Source organism: Nilaparvata lugens, chromosome 11 (assembly GCF_014356525.2).
Source record: "Nilaparvata lugens isolate BPH chromosome 11, ASM1435652v1, whole genome shotgun sequence".
NCBI classification, from domain to species: domain Eukaryota; kingdom Metazoa; phylum Arthropoda; class Insecta; order Hemiptera; family Delphacidae; genus Nilaparvata; species Nilaparvata lugens.
The window spans coordinates 18,501,261-18,521,448 of NC_052514.1; the positions used below are offsets into that span (position 1 = coordinate 18,501,261).

The 20,188-nt window shown below is 34.2% G+C and overlaps 1 protein-coding gene across 6 annotated transcripts in view; it reads right to left on the reverse strand.

Annotated features, from left to right (window-relative positions):
• Nucleotides 1–20,188, reverse strand: part of LOC111053155 (afadin) — a 270,804-nt gene that overhangs the window by 41,265 nt on the left and 209,351 nt on the right. For 4 of the 6 annotated variants that reach the window (XM_039437758.1, XM_039437755.1, XM_039437761.1 and 1 more), the window contains 9 exons: nt 15,542–15,783; nt 14,733–14,851; nt 12,632–12,829; nt 10,919–11,198; nt 8,601–8,746; nt 7,385–7,490; nt 5,863–6,138; nt 2,767–2,916; nt 980–1,231 (listed from right to left, as the gene is read on the reverse strand). In XM_039437758.1, the coding sequence (XP_039293692.1) occupies nt 980–1,231; nt 2,767–2,916; nt 5,863–6,138; nt 7,385–7,490; nt 8,601–8,746; nt 10,919–11,198; nt 12,632–12,829; nt 14,733–14,851; nt 15,542–15,783 (1,769 nt within the window). The remainder of the gene's footprint in view (nt 1–979; nt 1,232–2,766; nt 2,917–5,862; nt 6,139–7,384; nt 7,491–8,600; nt 8,747–10,918; nt 11,199–12,631; nt 12,830–14,732; nt 14,852–15,541; nt 15,784–20,188) is intronic. The other 2 variants (XM_039437756.1, XM_039437759.1) reach the window with 2 other exon arrangements.

A 20,188-nucleotide genomic window follows, 5' to 3' on the forward strand; every position in this document is an offset into this window, starting at 1 on the left:
TGCACAGTGGAAGCTTAAACTGACTTAAATCGGCTGATGGTTTAAGCTCAAAATGAATCGCATTATAGCAAACGAAACCTGACATTAATTAATGACAGTTCAAGTTGAGTTAGTTCAAATTGGCGCAATGCAAACGGCCCTTAGTGTGATAAACCCTGAACTTCGATCCTAATAAGGTCACCAAACTTCAAATACTTAGGGCCGGTTTTCGAGCTCGGGATTTAGCCAAGTTCTAGACTTTGAACAGCTGGAGTCAGAAAATTGGCTTTCCGAAACGGGGCGTAGTCCCAGTTTTTATGGCAATCTTCATTTTCCCCATTTCTATAATTGGAAACGTTTTTCCTTGAGGAAATTAAACATCCCTAGATAATTCAAAATAACTTAAAATTTACACTATTTTCCCTTCATTTTATTTTGTGTTCAATTTTCTAGTTTTTTGAAATTGGATTTAAACGTGACTGTGACTATGACTACGACTATGACTTTCGGAAAGCCAATTTTCTGACTCCAGCTGTTTAAAGTCTAAAATTTAGCTAAATCCCGAGCTCGAAAACCGGCCCTTAATGTACGGTATATTGTATTCTTCGTGTTGCAATCTTGCATTTTTGCGATGATGTGGGTGATAAATATACGAATAGCTCGAATATTGAATGATAAAAATTGGTACTTTATACAACAACATTGTTAGCGTTCGTAGATTCCATAATTAATAGTGTTTTTTTTTAATTATGATAGCGATAAAATGTATAATAATGATATCAAGTGACCTGACTAGCTCAGGTCGCAACTGATTAATTTCAGGGCTTCTGACATGATCTAACAACTGCTAAATGTATGATTTGCTCTGGAAATTGAGTGATAAAATTGGTACTTTATGCAACGATGTTAGCGTTCCTAGATCCATGTTACACTTTACAGTATTTCTCAGATTATGAGAGTAATTGTAAGCCAAAAATTGAGTGATGAATACTTCACTAACCATGTTAGCGTTGGTCGACCCCATGTAGACGGTCCAGAGGCCGTTGGAGGTAGGCTGGGCCGTCAGGCGACAGAGGCCCGCATGCTGGAGGGGCGCTATGAACTCGACCAGCCCCTGGGGCACGCCCCTCACCACCTCGCAGCTGTAGCCGTCCTCAGGCAGCAGGAAGGGAAGAGCCAGCTCGGGGTCTTCCTCCAGGCGAACCTCGCGCCCGTCCGAGCGGGCCAGCTCGTCCGCCAGGTTCTCAGCCACCTACAAATACAACATTACATTTATAATTACATCCAAAAACATACGGTTTTTCGACTAGGATTTCTGCCTCCTACAAAAACAACATTTGATTAATAGATGATAATGAACAAAAAAATACATCCAGAACCATCCGGCCTTACGGATAGCATTTCTGCCCCCTACAAAATCAACATTCGATTCATAATTACATCCAAAAACATCCGCCATTTCGGCTTCTCAAATCAAGTAGTATAAAACATAGTAGTAGTAATAATGGAGTAGAAAACTAACCATATATTTGAAAGGATATGAAAGAATATCGAACACTTCATACGCTAAATTCAAATTTATATATTACATCTCTGATTAAGCTGATTTACGACTCACACTGGCGCACAAGGAATCTTCCTTTTGCCGGTGTTTTTGCCTCACCTACTGTACTTATGCATGTGAACATAAATTGAATCTTCATTTTATAACTATTATTTATATATTTATTTATAAAGGATATCATTTCGTTATTATATCTAGTTAAATAAATGTATGTATCTTGGTATAAGTGCAGTAGCATACACTTATATTTATTTTTTGTATTTTGTTTTTGACAAATAAAATTCATTCATTCATTCAATATAAACATCTACAAAATACTATATTAAAGACTATCTACATCAGACTTGAAGCGAACGCACACAGCAACCGACGGGCGTATGCAGAAAGAAAGCAGGATCTTCTTTCTTCTCTCCCCAGATGCTCGAATGTTGCAACGCACATAGACGTACGTACGACTGTCTCCATATTATGTCTGCTGATATCTGTATGCAGACGTTTGATTTTTATTCTGCGACTGTCTGTTGCTGTGTGCGTTCGCTCCAAGTATGATGAAAGTTAATGAACCGTTTAGTACTAGAACCGAAACTGGTACTTATTGGGTGTTTATAATTTTTATCTTACTTTCAAATTTAAGCTTCATTTCAGTTGTATCCTTAATTTTTCTCACATTGTTGAAATTTCGGATAAATTTAAAATATGTATTGGTATAACTTTTATTGGGATGGAGACCCATAGGGGATAGTGGAATTTCTACCAACAAGGTAGTGTATAAAAATTGGTGTTCATTTTACTAAACGTTTATGCTTTCAATACTGAATCCCAAAGCTATTAAAATTATTTTCATTGCACCCTTAAAATATGATCTTTCCATATCATTCATAAACAATTTGAAGATTTGATAAGATTGTAAATGAAGTTCGCCTGTATAATTGAAATTTTGATTGAAAAATTCCGACAATTAGTTATCATTATTAGAGCACACGATGAAAATTCATAAATGTATTAATTAATTGAATAACGATAATAACGGAATGAGAAAACAGGCTCTAGCCAAAAATCTCTTCTGTTCCTAAAGTTAGGCCAATAAAAAGTCGAAAATATGGTTACGCCCAATCACAACTATTTAAACATAAAAAATAGATAGCTGATAATTCATTTGGCAGTTTTTATTAATCAGTAACAAACAGTAGATTGGTAAAAGTGTGTGAAGTGCCAAAACGTACCCTCACCACATTCTCTATCATCTCGTGAGGAAGCCGGGGCTCATCGGGGGAAGGTTGGTACTTCTGCAGCAGCGCCCTCAGTTGCAGCGAGTTCAGCTTAAAGCAGGTCGACGACAGTGTTGCCAAGTCATCAGCAGTGTACTTTGGTGCCTGCAAAATTGAATGTTAGCAATAAATCGAAAATATGATATTGAAATGTGAATACTGTGAATGGTGTAACAACCAAAACCGGTGTCTTCTAATACAGAGGTTCCCAACAAAAAATTTCCCAAGGACTCTCTCTATTAAATTTATGCGGCTATCCCCCTACTCCTTAAATGCACAGTAATAAAAATATCTTCATCTACCGCCATCTAGTCCCCCCCCACACACTCTTTAATAGTTAATAGCAGCTAATCTGATGGAGTAATAGATTATCATAACTATGATTATGATAATCTATGATTATCATCATTATCATAACAGCTGATAGTTGCAGTGATAGTAGTTTTAATTTTTCTGCTCAAAATTTTCAAGTTTATTTCAATATTATTGAAACTTTCGGATTGTTTAGTGTTATTTCCGGCTCTTATCAACCTTTCGAAATTCAAAATTCATCAGTCATATCTCGAATACGTATTCTCTGAGTGTTAATCTTTGGTGAAAACAGAAATTTTAAACTTAACCTCACTTTGGACTATTTATGTGCCAAAATCAAGGAATTGAAGAAGTTTTGGGCAATTGCCTGTTTCTCTTTCCAAATATCGTGTTTGTGACTGTTCTAATGAATAAATAAATAAATAAATAAGAAACTAATAAATTTAATGTTTTAGTTTTAATCAACTTTTGAATCGATACGAAGTTACTAGTAGGATGACCTATATGGACAGTGAATCCAGTCCAACTGATTCAGTTAGCTACGGAGTTGCACTTGTGGATGCTCTTGAAACTAAACTTATGAAATTGAACAGTGAATTAAATTCAAATGGATGATACATTCATTCCATTCATTGTTAGATATTATTCCACGTCTAGATCAAAATGGATTCATCCACACGATTTCTCGATAGCTGAAACATTCGTTGAAAACAAAATACTCAATGACCAATAGACCAATTATTCTAGAAAAAATTATCCCCTGGAAAGTTACCTTCAATTTCTTCGAAATTAAAATTATTCTTTGAAAGTTCACAAAATATTAAACAATTGAGAGATAGTTTTTATAAGTCAATGAAAGTAAGTTTACAGATGGAATTAAATAGAGAATGCATTTATTCAAATGCTAATTAATAATTATATAATTATTAATTAACGAAAATCCTAAATGAATGCTGTAAATCACCCCGAAGACTTCTGCTACTGCAGACATTGACAACAGGGTTAACAGCAAGATGGGAATTCGATGAGAACTACTATCCAAAAATTAGTTGCCAGCCTGGGAATCGAACCCGGTACCGGGAGGTATTGGGAGTATTGGGAGTATTGGGAGGTACCGGGTTCGATTTTCGGGCTGGCAACTAATTTTTGGATAGTAGTTCTCATCGAATTTGCATCTAGCTGTTAACCCTGTTGTCAATGTCTGCAGTAGCAGAAGTCTTCGGGGTGATTTACAGCATTCATTTAGGATTTTCGTTAATTAAGAAAGTAAGTTCTTTGCAACATCATTATGGACTGTTCTATAACTATTGTAATAACATAATTATTACATTAATAATATAATCATTACATTAGATGATAAATAACAGTCATGAGGATCATTGACGGCTTCAATCATATATTCAGGCGAGGTGAAACCTACGTCAGGGACTCCCCACCAATTAAGACACAATAATTAGTATTATGTACTGTTTTTCCTGTATATACGTTTTTCCTCCTATCACTCACTCTTAAGCTGCTTCCATACAGAGATCAACTGGGTGATAGCAACGCGACGGAAACTTGAGTTGCTCTTTCACACCATACAGCATTGAAGGTATTATTCATAGTGAGAGTTTTAGCAACGGGAGTAGTGAATGCGACAGCCTGGTTGCTCTCAGTATGTGAGCAGTCGTTGTTAACGATATCTTCTCTTAGTTTGAGTTGAGATTTTTTCCATAAAGGACAGCAGAATGGAGGCTAAGTTAAGGTGGGCTTAGCTTCTTTTATGGAAAAAATCTAAGCCTTGTATGGGACTATCCTCTATACAGAGTTGAGAGCCCGGCCATGTATAGTATAAGGCATTAGACATTGTTGTGCGTCCCTGGCATAGCCATGTAGCAGAATTGATATTATAAATGTTAAGCAAACCAGTAAGCAGTAACACAATTGTTTTCTTGCAAAATTTTTCGTTTATCACAATCTTTATTGACCGATCGAAGTGAGGTCTAAGATTCAAGTCGACAGTTTTGCATTTCTCATTATGCTTATATGTTTTTATTTATGTTCGAAACGCATTTACGACGAAACGCAGCAATAGATTTGACAACAGAATAAAACTTGACATGTATATTCGTTTTTGAATTTTGCTTCGACATATATATATAAGGTTTTTTGAAATTTTGCATTTTAATAAATAAATAATGATAAAACAAAAGGGGAAGGAGTCTCTTTCGAACGCCAATATTAGCGTAAAAATCAGACTATAGAATAATTCATCATAAATCAGCTGACGAGTGGATTATTAATTGCATGCAATTAATATCTCAATGTAACTTGGTAAAAAAATCAGCTGTCGTGTGGACTAATAATTGCATTCAATGAGGCATGCGATTGATAACTCAAAGTAGCGCAGTATTTTCTCGCGACTTTTCTCTGCTTTCAACTCTGTTAGCTTTTGATGATAGTAGCACAGTTGTTTACAACTTAAAAAAAACAGATTATTAGCATTGTCAGTACAACAACCCAAACAGCTATTAGTTGTTTACACACCAATACCTCGCCGACACGACAAGTCAGGATATAATTTACTCTGATGGACAGTATTAAGAGTAAGCTGTGATTTAAAACCGCACGATGTCTACTGTTCACAGAAATACTAGTTTTCTACAATAAGGTGATGTTGTAGAGTTTATTTGAAGTTACTTTTGTTGAATTGAAGTTTGGTTCAATTTTGAATTTTTATTTCAGAAATTTTATTACCTGGAGTAGATGGGCAGCCTGCATAAGCCTTGCCAGATGACAGTCGGCGGCCAACTCTAACCCCTGTCGCTCGGCCCACGCTTCGATTTGCGCCAAGCGCGCCTGGATGCGCCGACCCCAGGCGCGCGAACACAGCTGTGAGTTGGCGGCCACCACGCGGTTGAACGCCCACACGTTCACGAAGTGGAACAGCTGCGAGAACAGCTGGATGGTCAACGCCGCGTTCACGCGACACCGACGCAGCAGCGCCATTGCTGATGACATCACGCCCAGAACCTGTTCACACAAATCACACAAGTCAATTCAAATTATGATATTATGTGAAGAAGCATTTACGTAAGTTGATATAACATCAAATCAATCAATGTATTGCAACAAAATATACTACAAGATGGAAATTACTGAGATATTGCAATTATTCAAATGCTAATGAATTAATAATTATCAAACAAAAATCCTAATTAAATGCTTTAAACAGGGTGGCCATCCATTTTAAAATGAAAAAATTTTGAGTGATTTCCGGTTTTCCAGACTAAAATTTCAAATTTTCCAGGTAGAGTATGGCCGCGGTATTTGAGGAACAAGATGCAATCGTAAAGAATTTATTATGGAAATCTTCAGTTTGATCTTCCATGACGAATTGCGAATAGCATATTAACATTTCCAAATTTATATTTATAATTTTTGACATAAGCATGAGTATCGATGTTTTTCGATATTCTTTGAGGTTAGGTAATTCAAAAACATTGCCAATTATTATTGCTACACTTCAAGATTTTTTTTATTTGAGTTTATTGTTACTGTACATTTCTTTACTAAATTAATTGAAATTTATGAAAAATTCATGAGTAATTGGAAAAATTCATGAGGAATTCACGGTATTTTCCCCAGTTAGTAAAATCATGAGGAATTCAAGGTTCTCCCGGTAGGTGGCCACTCTGTGTAATTCACCCCTAATTCTTCTGCTACTGTAAGAAGTTTACAGCATTTAATATGGATTTTCGTTTAGTAATAGTAAGATTCATGTGATTCATGTTATAGAGTCAGCACCTGACAAAAATTGTTTTGCTATCCTTGAATGTCATTTGACAAAGAAGAATGCTCCATCCTTTAGCTCTGCAATGTAGCCATATTATTTGCAGGCTATGTAGAATTATAATGAACTTACACGACATTCTATCTTGATTAAGAAAATTTATTAATTCATGAAAAAAATATTTTTTAATAATATTTATAATATTTATATTTCCGATATACCTTATTAACACCAATAATTAATAATGATCATAATATACTGCGATTACTTGAACCACAGCTATCAACAAAGCTACAGAAGGCGGTAGAAAATCTGAATACCATTTTAAAGGTTCTTGAAACATAATGCTCAAAATTGCCTTTAATGCAGTGAACAATTGCTCTGCTAATTAATTATTTTCAATGAGACTGGTGGTGGATAGATATATAGTTAAGACATGTGTCCAAATATAAATGAATTTTGGAGATAGAAAATATGTTTACTCACGGATGCCGTGGAAGGGTCTTCACTCTCATGTCCGATGTCATCCCTCTCGGACAGGAAATTGTTCATAACAGCTGCCAGCTCTCTCTGTAGACATCCCACCAGGTGCCTGCGATATGCAACAATCACAATCATTTAGCAATTCATACAGTATTAAAGAGAGAACATGGAACAAGTAGGTAATAACAAATTGAAAAAGTAACAAACATGCTTCAACCCAAAATTATCCAACTCCAGAATTTAATCAAGCAACATATTATAGGTACTTTTATAGAATTTACCTTATAAACTTTGAGACCGTTATGGCTATATTTACGAGATATATTCTATATTTTCATAGATTCGAATTCAATCTTGATATTCAAGGAATAAATTGGTTCATCTGAGATATAATGAAAGCAGAAGAATCGATAATGTGGTTATCCATGCTATATGAATACATTCATTTTCATGTCCCTAAAATATGAATCAGAAATTTCCATTCTCAGAATACACAATCATTGCTGAGAGTAGGTGAAATATATCTACAAATGAGAATATAACCAGTCTACAAGAATCTAGGAGTATCGAGTGAAAAATGAGAATGCTCCAGAATAGAATTGAATTTTATAATTTGAACTATTGGATCAAATTATCATTTGAAGATTGACAATCAATCTTTGATTAAATAATACATTAAATTTCTTTGTATTTATTGAACAAATGAAATAAAAAAATAGATTCAACTCTAAAATTCTACATTATTACTATATTACATTCAACTTATTATTTTACAAAGTATTGAAGATCAAATGCATTACTTCATCTACTTACCATCTTACATAGTCTTACATCAGATTGCACAAAAGCCTGTTAAATTCTAATCTAGTTTAAGAATTAGAAGTATTTTTTCAATGAGATGACGCATTCATGTACGTCTTGTATGTACATTGGATAAAGAGATTGATTGATAATCTTGATTATATTCTAAGAGAGGCAATCAGAAAAGGGTTCCCAGAGAAGAATCATTCTCTGATTGGTTCTCGTGGCATTTAATCGGGATTAAAATATTTTAACAGACTTTTGTACAACCGGGTGTCAGTCTTAGTATTAGATTACTTAGTCCACATATATAATATAGACCGATGATTTTTATAATAATAATAATTTATTCCTCAACAAGCAGCAGTAGTGTGTAAAATTCACAAATGATTATTTATGAAATGTGATTGCAGCCTACCTGAATGCGATCTGCACGGCATCGGCGAGCGTGTCCTGGGCATCGAGGCTGAAAGCCGATATGTGCCGATCGGATTTTAAAAAATGCAGCAACTCGGAGGAATTCGCCAACCACAGCGCCAGCGCTTTCACCTCGCAATACCTCTCCTGCAAAGCAAACAAAATCAATATCATTTTCAAAAATCGTCATCAACGAATTCATCTGTACATCTCTAAAAGAGACGATGAAAAAATAATTTTTATCTTTACTGTTTACAGTATGTTATTATTGAAAAAATGCGCTTAGATGTTTCTGAAAATATAAGAATAATCATTAAGTGATTATTAGAAAGCAGTTGATTTATAATAGGTAACTAGAACAATTATGTGATAATTTTTGCTAGACTAAAAGCCTTCTATCACAGGATATCGATGAAACGTTTATCAGTTTATAGTTAATATGGGTCAACTTGTTACTGATACACATTATTAAAATTTACAGATACACATCATTCAAATTTCATCATGATTGATAATGTTTATTTATCCATTCAATGATTTACGGATCATGGAAATGATTGGGTGAGGAGCAACGGGCCTAACGCATTATTGTTAGCCTACTTCCCGGATTTTGATAAGAGCCCTAATACAAAATAAGGTTGAGCTGATTTCTTCTGAATATAAATATTCAAGTACAGAAGTGGAAACTGTATCTTATAAAAAACCAATTGTAATTCCTATTATTACTCTCAGAAAGCATAGAAACTTGAGTTTATTAATACTATTCTGTTAGAAGAAGAATATGAGTGTATCAAATCTATAATTTTGTATGAACGTCAGTACCGTGAATAGATGAATAGCAACGCATAGTAATAGAAGAGTAGATAGTAAATAGCACAAAATGAATGAATGAATGAATTTTATTTGCCAAAAACAAAATACAAAAAAGCTTTACAAAAAATAAATATAAGTATATGCTACTGCACTTAAACCAAGATACATACATTTATTTAATTAGATATAATAACGAAATGATATCCTTTACATTACAAACAATAGTTTTAAAATGAAGATTCAATTTATGATCACATGCATAAGTACAGTAGGTGAGGCAAAAACACCGGCAAAAGGAAGATTCCTTGTGCGCCAGTGTAGTCGTAAATCAGCTTAATCAGGGATGTAATATATAAGAATTAATAAATAAGAACTATCATAGTACAAACTATTTGATAACCAAAATTATTATAATAAAAAAGAAAGAAATTGCTAAGCACTGCTTAATCAAAAATGATTGACATTAGAGAACCATGTTCCTCTGTGATGCAGTGAACAGTTTTTGACACTCATATTCATTTCATTCACCATTGAGCAATATCACAACACCAACTAAACAATACAACTAAAGTTTTGGAGCTATGTGGTTTTATTTGATAAATGGAGAGTCTACATCAATAAACATGGTACTATAGAGAAAAGATAGCATGAATACACCCCATGTATTTTTTTTGTCAACTCTAACCGATTACTGTCGACTACTGTCTATTAGTACTGTTTTGGCCATATGAGAGTGAAAGAACGACACAGTATGAGTGACTACCAGAGTTACATAGCTTTACGAAAAATAACTACTAGGACTATCGTCTTGAGTTAACAGTGAAATTTAAAACATATATCATGATATATGATATAAACATATATCTTCTTATGCTATCTTATCTCTATGTGAAACAGTCGATGAATGATGTTAGAGGCTCTGAAACTGATCAGTTGCGACCTGAAACTATGACACCACACTTGAGCAAGCCAGGATATCTATCTCATTATTATTGAAGACGCTGTCGAATTTATTGAGGTAAACAACTCATAATGGGGTCATTATATCTATTCCAACATCTTCAAAAACAGTATTGAATTTATTAAGGTTTACAACTTTAAGATGTCGATGCCCTCACCTGTATGGTATTGCGCATCATTATAGCGACACCAACTTTGAGATTTTTTATTGGAAAGTGTGCAAGGTGAGTGAATGGTTGCTAGTCTTTTCTTTCTCTCTTCCTTTTCTTTCTCCATTTATTTATGAATTTAAAATTAATTAATGTGATATTCATCCCTACTTGCAAACGTGGAGTATTGTATACTTCCGGCAATTAGTATTTTTTATTCCAATTCACAAATTTCTTACTAATAAAACATACCAGTATTCATTTAATTAATCTTTCATTAATTATTTTTTATCTTACTGAGCTGTTTGTTCTTGTTTTTCTTATTGATTCTGATTGTAAATATTGTGAGTTTGAATAAATAAAATTTGAATTTGAAATTTGATTCACACCCACTCACCTGTATGGTATTGTGCATCATGATGGCAACCCTGGCGAGCATGAGGGTGAGCTTATGTGCGCGCTCGGTGGGCGTGAGTTCAGGCCGATAGTGTGTGGAGGCCCGGTAGCGCGCGGCCAGGTACAGCGTGTAGGCCGGCGCCAGCTTGAAGGCGGGCGCATTCGGCTCCAGGTCTGTGATGAGGGCGTGCAGAAGTGCCTCCTCTGTCTCCTCACGGATCTCCAGCACGGCCGGCAGGATCGGGTCCGTTCCGCGCGGGTAGCGGTCGTAGTTCGACAACCTAATGCCAACACATTATCAGTCAATTCAACTTGAAGATTGATAAAGGAACACCGAACAAGAAGGAGATTTTTCATAAAAAGTTATATATTGTAGTTTGAAACGCCAAGAAATCAGTTGAATTCAAGCTGAAGAATGACCGACACCTAGCTCTTGCTTCTGGGTATTAATTAACTTACGACTGGAAGCGAGGGAGAATTGAGTTTCTTTTTAAAATGACAAACTCAAGAAATGTAGAGAGTGCGTTTTGCATAAAGATCAAGAACTGCATGACTTTTTAAAATTGTATTTTTCTCTATAACAGCTATATTTCCGTATTGTTTTTTAGTGCAATCCACATTTTTTACTGTAATCATCTATTATAATTTTAGATTTTGTACAATTATGGGTCTTGTTTGACTCAGTGGAAATTGTCATATTGTAAATGAACAAAAACTTCCCAATAAGAAAGATAAATTCAAAGAACAGTGATGTGACTCACTTGAGAAACCTGCGATTGCATTTTGTTACCAGTTCAACAGAAATAACATAGGATCATAATTGAGAAAAAACACATGGGAAAATACTTGTGATAGATAATGTTGTAGTTTTTTTTACCAGTGATCAGAAACTAATAATAGCCAGTTCAACAAAAATAACTGTTGAAGCTTGTAGTAAAATGACTTTTCAACAACATAAATACATTTGCGAATGAATTTCTGATGAGATTTTCATTCTTTGGAAGTCTACATGTTCATTTTCAACTCTCAACTACTTCATTAGATTTTGACAGGTTTTTGAGAGGAATACGAGTATCTTTGTCAAAACTGTCCAAACAAGTTGAGAAATAATATAGTATCGCATACGGTAATGTACTTAGTTAAAATAGGATAGAGGCTACTATGTATTATTTATCTAATTTAAACCCTTCAATATAGTACCTATTAAAGTATGAATTTCATAAAGTTGAGAATAAAGTTTCGAAAACTAGATAAATATGAAGCTCTCTAATTTGAATGAGACCTCTGTTTCTGCAAATTTTGAGTCGAACGGACGGACACAGCATCAGACGAACGTATGCAGACAGACGGAGAGAGAGTCTCTCTCTAGGTGTTCGAGTATTGCAACGCACACGGACGTCCGATTATCTGCATCTGTCTGATCAAATCTGCACACAGACGTGTTATTTTTTCGCTATCTGAATGTGTAGATTTGTTAATGTGAGCATTCGCCTTCACTAAATGTAAAGAATTTGCATTAAGATGACAATGAATAATAGAAATTTCTCTATTTGAAAATCCAAGTCTCAATTACTATATACTACGATAAAATTTACAGTGTGAACATATTTTTATAACCATTACTATCATTATTGATAAGGATTCCAAGCATGCAACACAGTCACACAACGACAGGTAGATGCATAGAGAGGTCAGGTCAAAAACATTGTGTCACCTGTTGCTGTCTCTACTGCTGCCGACCGACCTCTGCGAGCGGGTGTCATCTCCACGGTTGCCCTGGCTCGACGTCGATCGAGTCTCGATGTTTCCGTCCACGTCGAAGGTCGTCTCGTAGTTGACGGTGGCACTGCCGGGTGACGTCACCGACTCCTGGTTGGCTGGTCCCGGACTCGACTCTTCTTGCGTCGATTGTCTAAGTCAACGATCACAACATGCAAGTGCAGTGCAACGATTACACACAAAAACCACAAATAAAAAGGGGGAGACAAAACTAACACACAACGTGCTGATGTGGGTGTAGCAATGAATCGGAGGTAGACTTCATAAAACGTTGAACTAAAAACGGTACTAGTATTTTAGTAGGTATGAGAGGTTTTGAAAAGAACAAAAAATGAAGCCTCATCGTGCTAATGTGTGAATTGAAAATTGAAAATCTTCAATAATTTATTGATGATCGTTCATATAATTTTGAATCTATTGAAAAAGAAAATTTCCCAAGTCATCGTGTTTTTCAATAATGTAAAGCTGAGTACACACTTGGCAAATGTTTGAGAAGCATTTGTAGAAACAGTTGCTGTTGTAGAAGCTGTTGTAGAAGCTGTTGTAGAAACAGTTTATTTTGCTTGAACAAGCAGTTTGCCATTTGTTGCTATGAGAGCGAAAATCGTTTATACAAACTTTTCAAAGTGTCCCTTGAGTACTTACAAAAGCATGTTGATCGAATATTTGTTAAGTATGGACAGAGTTTAAAACTGAATGTTGTAAACAACAACACCAAAATTGAATGTTGGTTCAAAACTGCCACTCAATTATAACAGAAAAGTAAGAACATGTACGATTTTTTTATGTTTTACACATAACTTACTACACAACTTGAAGTTCAGTATCTTGTTTTAGAAAGAGCGTTTTGGAAAACATTTCTTTTTTCGATGTCGAGAAGGAGATGAAGATATTTCTCATCAACACATCCCTCGCCATGAGAATCGTATTTCAGTGCATTTTACAGACAGATTCTCCGTATAGAAAAGAGGGGATTTGATAATTGTCTGCCTACCATTTGGTCGTATGAATGATGACACATATTTCACTTGTCAAGTTTCTATGAGAGAGTACGAGTTGCAACTCTATCGAAATAGACCATCAAATTCTAATATGAAGTTGTTTCCGATCGTTCCAGGCCAATTTCAGATTCTGTTTTCAAATTCCACATAAATAAATTGACTTATTAGATTAATTTGAAAACTATTTGTTTGGTACTTTAATTTGATCCTATTAATTTCAATTTATCAATTTAACCAGCTTCTATATCTTTCATTTGATGTTTATGAAAACAGGAGCACAAATTATAAATGATGAGAATTAAAAATTTATTTTTACAGGTGGAAGGGAAGTTGTTACTTGATTTCATTCCACAAAAACTTAGAAACAATGGATGCATGGTATTTCAAATATGAATTTCTTCAGACAATCATGCAAACCCGATATTATCACAACTATAAAACAATAATGTAAATCGTGCTTCAACTTCACTCACAAAAATCATTCAGTTAGTGAACAAACTGTTTTGTAGTACTGTATTTTGTTTATGCAAGGTCTGTTTACAGATATTTTATTCATCTGATACTTTAGATAACGTGTTGTCTTGTTACTGACCAACGAAATCGAATTAAAACTGGTTTGGACGAATAAATATTAAACTATAATATAAATATTTACTTTTAGATTTGAGGGTACATTTCGAAAAGAGAATGTTCAAGTATTGTATTTACGATATGATCTTGAAGAAATTAAAATGTCTCAACATAGTGATGGAGAACGGTATAAACGGAGCTGATTTGAAATAATAAAATATTGAATTAGCTACAGAATTGAATATAGTTTATTGAAACTGGAAAAATAAAACAAAATGTTTGGTGATATTATTTGAGTTTGTTTTATGGAGTGCAAAAACATCTATTGTTCTAGTCTAAAAATATCTAGTTGAGGTTGAACTAATATGAAACAATAAGGTTGTTATTTATTTATAGTAGACTACAACGAGAAAAACTATGAGTATGAAAATATGCATTGAATGAATGGATCAGTAGGTTGTATACCTGTCATAGGAGTAGTCATGAAGAGGTCTGGAAGTGTCCTGCCGCAGTCGCCTGTCTTCTTGGCAAGGGTCAAGGAATCGAAAGCTGTGAATGCGTCCGAACTGCACTATCATCCCACTCTGCAATTCAGATAGAAAATTCATTCAAATATGAAGACAAATTGAATTTCACAAGCACTTGGAAAATACATTTGACAACTTCTACGGATAGATCATTTCGTGCAACAGTTTTTCAAAGCAATAGTTTTATGGAGATGATTGGAACTCTGCAGGGAATAGTTCACTCTGTTTGAATAAAACAGAGATATGAACTATCCATCGAACATTAAATAAGGTAAGTATAATATCACAGTTTATTACTCCGATTGCATTTGTGAAATTGTAAGACCAGTCCAAAAATGAAGTCACTATTCGATCGAAGAGATTTTTACCACTTATTTCTGCGACATATTTGACTTCATATGACTGTGTAATGGGGTCCTAGCCCAACATATATATCTACCAAAGGGCCTACTTGAATTGAGAAATCTAACCTGCAGAATAAATCATAGACGATACGCTGTGCGTTGACATACGTCTCTGCAGGTCTAAAAATATAATGCATAACCTACTATTTAAACCATCAAACAAGTGATAGTTCTACAGTAAATCAAATTAGCCTACCCTATAGAATAGTGGTTCCATAGATACTCTGTACGTTGACATATGTATCTGAAGGTCTAAAAATCTAATGTATAACCTAATATTTGAACCACCAAGTTAGAGATAATACATTTTAAATCCATCGATTTAAACAGCTCCACTACCAACCTGTAGAATAGTGGTCTCATAGATGCGTTGTCCGTTGACATATGTCTCAGCGTCGCGACTGCAGGGCGTCACGGTGACAATGCCTTCGGTGTGGGCGATGACGCAGTGACGCGGCTGCACATTGGGCCCGAACAGCTGCAGTGACTGTGACTGGCTGTGTGGTGACGCACGCTCACTGCCCACCTCTGTCACGTTCGGCTGCAGGCGGTGACGCCGCGGTGAACCCACTATTTCACTACCGTCTAAAACAAAATACCAGTTAAAATAAATTGATTTATTTCATTTTAAAACACTACAATAATAATATAATTATGACCATTATGGAGGAAAAACTAGGCTGACCATGTATTATTTCTCTCCCAAAATTTTGATAAAAATTTAATGTTTAATATGAAATCACATATCACTGCTTCGATACTTAATTTTCGGATTGATAGATCAAGGGATCAAGATCAAAAAATAGTGGATATCATTTCCGAATGTCTAAAGTTTAGTATTGAACATTTTGTTCATATATTAACACCTGGTAGCAAAAGAATCTTTCAACTTTTAATCCCGAATAATGTTACGAGAGTCAATCTGAGAAGCCTTCTCTCCAGGAAAACCTTTTCTGATTGGTTGTCTTGAAATTTAATCATGATCAAAATTCAAAAGGCTATTGTGTAACCGGGTCTGAGTGTTTATTAAGTTCTAGTTCATAGTTAGATCATACATAACTTAGTTACATATAACTTATGACTGTTAATTATCATTTTGACTGTTGTATAAATCACAATTGTACCCGTTTTGAGCTACACCCTGAGGTATTATTCTGGAAGTTTTGTAATTCATAATTATTAAATGAATAGACATATTAGTGTTTGTATATTTCTGTCCAAAATTGGCATATTGCTTGTCCTGAGAGCCCATACTTACCGACCATATGACGTAATAAATATATTGTGCCATGCATACTAAAACCATTTATTGCTAAATCGGTGAGTTTGGATTAAAAATTCTTCTCATTGTAGAGATAATCAACTTTTCTGAATTTCATCTTATAATAAACTACTGAAAAAAATCTAGTTTCATTAATTTCACAGGATTGAGTGGCAATGGTTTTTCCCTGCATAAAGAAGAATCAAAGTGGTCATTACCATTGTGGTACCTAGTAATCTATATGAAAAACAAAGGCTGGAAGAATACATTATTTTACAGAATACATTCTGCTTGATACAAAGTAAACAATGATAAAGCTTTGAAGTTCAATACTATATTAGATAAATTTCATCATTACAAGAAAGATAAAAATGTTTTAGTATAATGCATATTTGGACTGAACATTTTTGTGATCTTTATAAAAATGTTTTCATAACTTCATTTGGACTATTTTAATCAAAATTAGGGAGAGAAACAGTTTTAGGTTTACCCTGTTGATTCTCTCCCAATCATTATAATTTGATAATGCGATTAAATAAATAAATTCCATGATTTTTCAAGTTGGAAGCCAGAAATGAAAACAAGTGTAAATACATAACTGTATCAATCACAAAATGTAGGTGGCACCATACTTTTCGACAACACGGAAAAGTCGAATAAACTGCCATTCCAGGTTGCAGGAGAAAAAACCGTTCACTGAATCCATACTAATTGGGTCAAAAGTCGTTGAGATTGAAAATTTGTTCCGATAATCAACGTTTTCTCGGAAATCTAGGTCGTCTCATTTTTAAAAGGGTGGAATCGTTTTCAGATTTTACCTCTGTGTGAAAAATTATGGAAAAATACTGGAAAGTCCTTTTAATTCTCTCATATTTCTTTTTTCCATCAGAATCATCATTTTTATTGACTTCATCTATAAATACTGTACTGGTACTATGGATTCACAGTGATGGTGACTGAAAAATATAGATAATAGTCACTGACTGATTCTTAAATTAATTCTTAGGGAATAGTTTGCCAGTCGTCTTAGACGGAATGATGAATTCTGAATTCTCTAAGGATCTACTTTTTATAAAGATTATTGAAAAAATAGGCTATGCTTGGAATGAGCGAAAAAAAATTGAATGATGGAGTCATCTTCAATGAAATAATTTTTCTAATTGGATTCATCAAGTAACTTATTAATTACAGCTCCCTCGTTGTTTCAAAATCAACGTGGCAATAGAGAAGTCTGACATCCTTCCATTATTCTCATTCATCTATTTTGAATTGTTTTCATATCCCTTGAATCCACCTCGTTTACTACGCACAAGCTTGGAAGAACTCATTAGAAAAAAAGGAAAACAAAAGTAAATTGAAATTTCATGGGCCTTTAGAAGGTTTCTTGGAATTAGAAAGTGAATATTTTATCATGATTGCTTTATCGATCATCGTTTACAAATTAATGTTTGATCAATTCTTTTTTCAATTATTCTGGTTTGTATAGCCAAGGCTTCATTTAAAATTCGCCCAAAACAACCTCCCACTGAACTTAAGCTAATTGAATTCTCGGAGAACATCTAAGTAATTCATCCAACTGTGTAATTCGTCAACTGAATTTTTAAGCGCATATTCCGAGCTGGAGTAAGAAATTAGTTCATTAAAGAAAGTGGTAGTCGGGAATTGAATGTTCTGTTTGTTTTGACTAATGCCAAGGACGAGACTAGCATGTACAACTGGCTCTTTTGAATTATTCCTTGCGTTTAATTATTCTTGCCTCTACTTTGTGCTAATTTACACGAATTGAGATGGATGAATGAACTCGGTTTTATCAGGGTGAGAGGATGTCATTCTAGACGTTGTAAAGCGGGGTTGAAAAATACTTTAGTGGAAGCATTTCATAATGCAAGTTGAATGGAACAATTCTCAGCAAAGGTTAATAAGGATTACTGCTTCTAACATTGCATTCTTCTGTGTTGCTATTCATCACCCACACAAAATAAATTATAAAAGTTTTTTAAAATTATAAATCTAAAACTATTTATTACTTATTTTTAAATTTGAAAAAAATATAAAACTATATTCCATTGTAATGGACACTTTTATAAACTATATTTCATTGCCATGGACACTTTGGATACGGTAACACCTAGTCTTCATAGCAAATATAACTTTTTGTCGAGTTCCAGAGTTAGTAATACGAATTATTTACTCATAATATACAATTTCGCATTGTCAATACTCATTCACTCGAGTTATGAGTGAATTTATGAACCCATTATATATTATTAATACTCATTCACTCGAGTTATGAGTGAATTTATGAACCCATTATATATTATTAGTAATAGAAAAATTAACTACTTATTTCAGTACCTTGACAGTAACTACATTATTTAGTATTAGTAACAATTATTTAATAATCGAATGAATCTTAAGCCTTACAATTCTATCAATTTTAGTTAAATTAGATACAATTTTTTAGATCTATTCCGATTTATCCAGTTTACTTGTTATATCACCAATAATGAATTAATAAAAACTTGTAGTACCCTTTATTAACAATTTAAAAATATTTTAACAAAAGATATTTTATATATTTAAAATATATTTTAATAGTAGGCTATAAAATATATTTATAGTTATATAATTCATATCATATTTCCTATAGTTAAAATATTTTAAAGTTTTTAATAGAGTAGACCTACTACAAGTTTTCATAATATATGTTTTTATTAATTTGAACAAAATTAGCCCAAATAAGTGAAGTGATTTCACCAATAATAAATATCTAGCGATAACTAAATTACATTTCTGAAATTACTGTGAACTGTGCATCTATGTAAAGGATGACCCATACTTTGAAAACAAAGTAATGAAAATAGAAAGTTTTCCTTTCTTCAATTTTGATTTTATTATCCTACTGGTCGAGTAGGATTTTACTAACCATTCTTTACCCATAATTTACTTATTGTTTCCCAAGATGCTTTAAAATTATTTAAGTCTAATTCTATTAGAAATACTGAGTGTTTGAAAAAGAACTCTCTTGTTTTGATGTGTCATAGAATCTGTAAAAAGTGATATACACTATTCTAGTTTGTGGTGTTTGATTCAGCAACTGTCCAAGTTTTGCCCCCCTGCAGTTGGCAGACCTGCTTGACCTTGAGACGGCGCCAGGGAACAGTTACTCCAGTTGACACTCGCTTTCCAGGAAGGTGGATACGGAGAGCTCGCCAAATTGCTTGGCCACCACGAAGCCCGGACGAAACCCCTCTGGACTTTTTCTTATGGGGGCACATAATAGTATATTACGCTACAAGCACAGAAAGACGAGCCCGGGAATATGTTATCCGAATACCGTAAACACCTTTCTAAGAGAGTCACGTACGATATTTTTCGCCACACTACACGTATAGCTGACGCCAAAAAGTTAGGCGGTTTCGTGGGTCTCTTGTGTGTTCCAACAGCTGATTTTTAAATCAAAAGAGACAATAAATAGATGAATTGCATCAGCTGTGAGTAGGTTACACCATGTGTTCATAGGTTACCCATGAAGCCGCCTAACTTTTTGGCATCAGCTATATAAGAATAATAAATTGAATAAAAATGTTTTATGAGGGGGGGGGGAACTTTGATGTCTCATATATCAAGAACCAGAATTCGTAGGGTACTCAAAGTGGCGTGGAAATTTCCGATCTCATCCTTCTGAACACAATGCACCATATGGCACAGTTGTCCCAACACATTTTC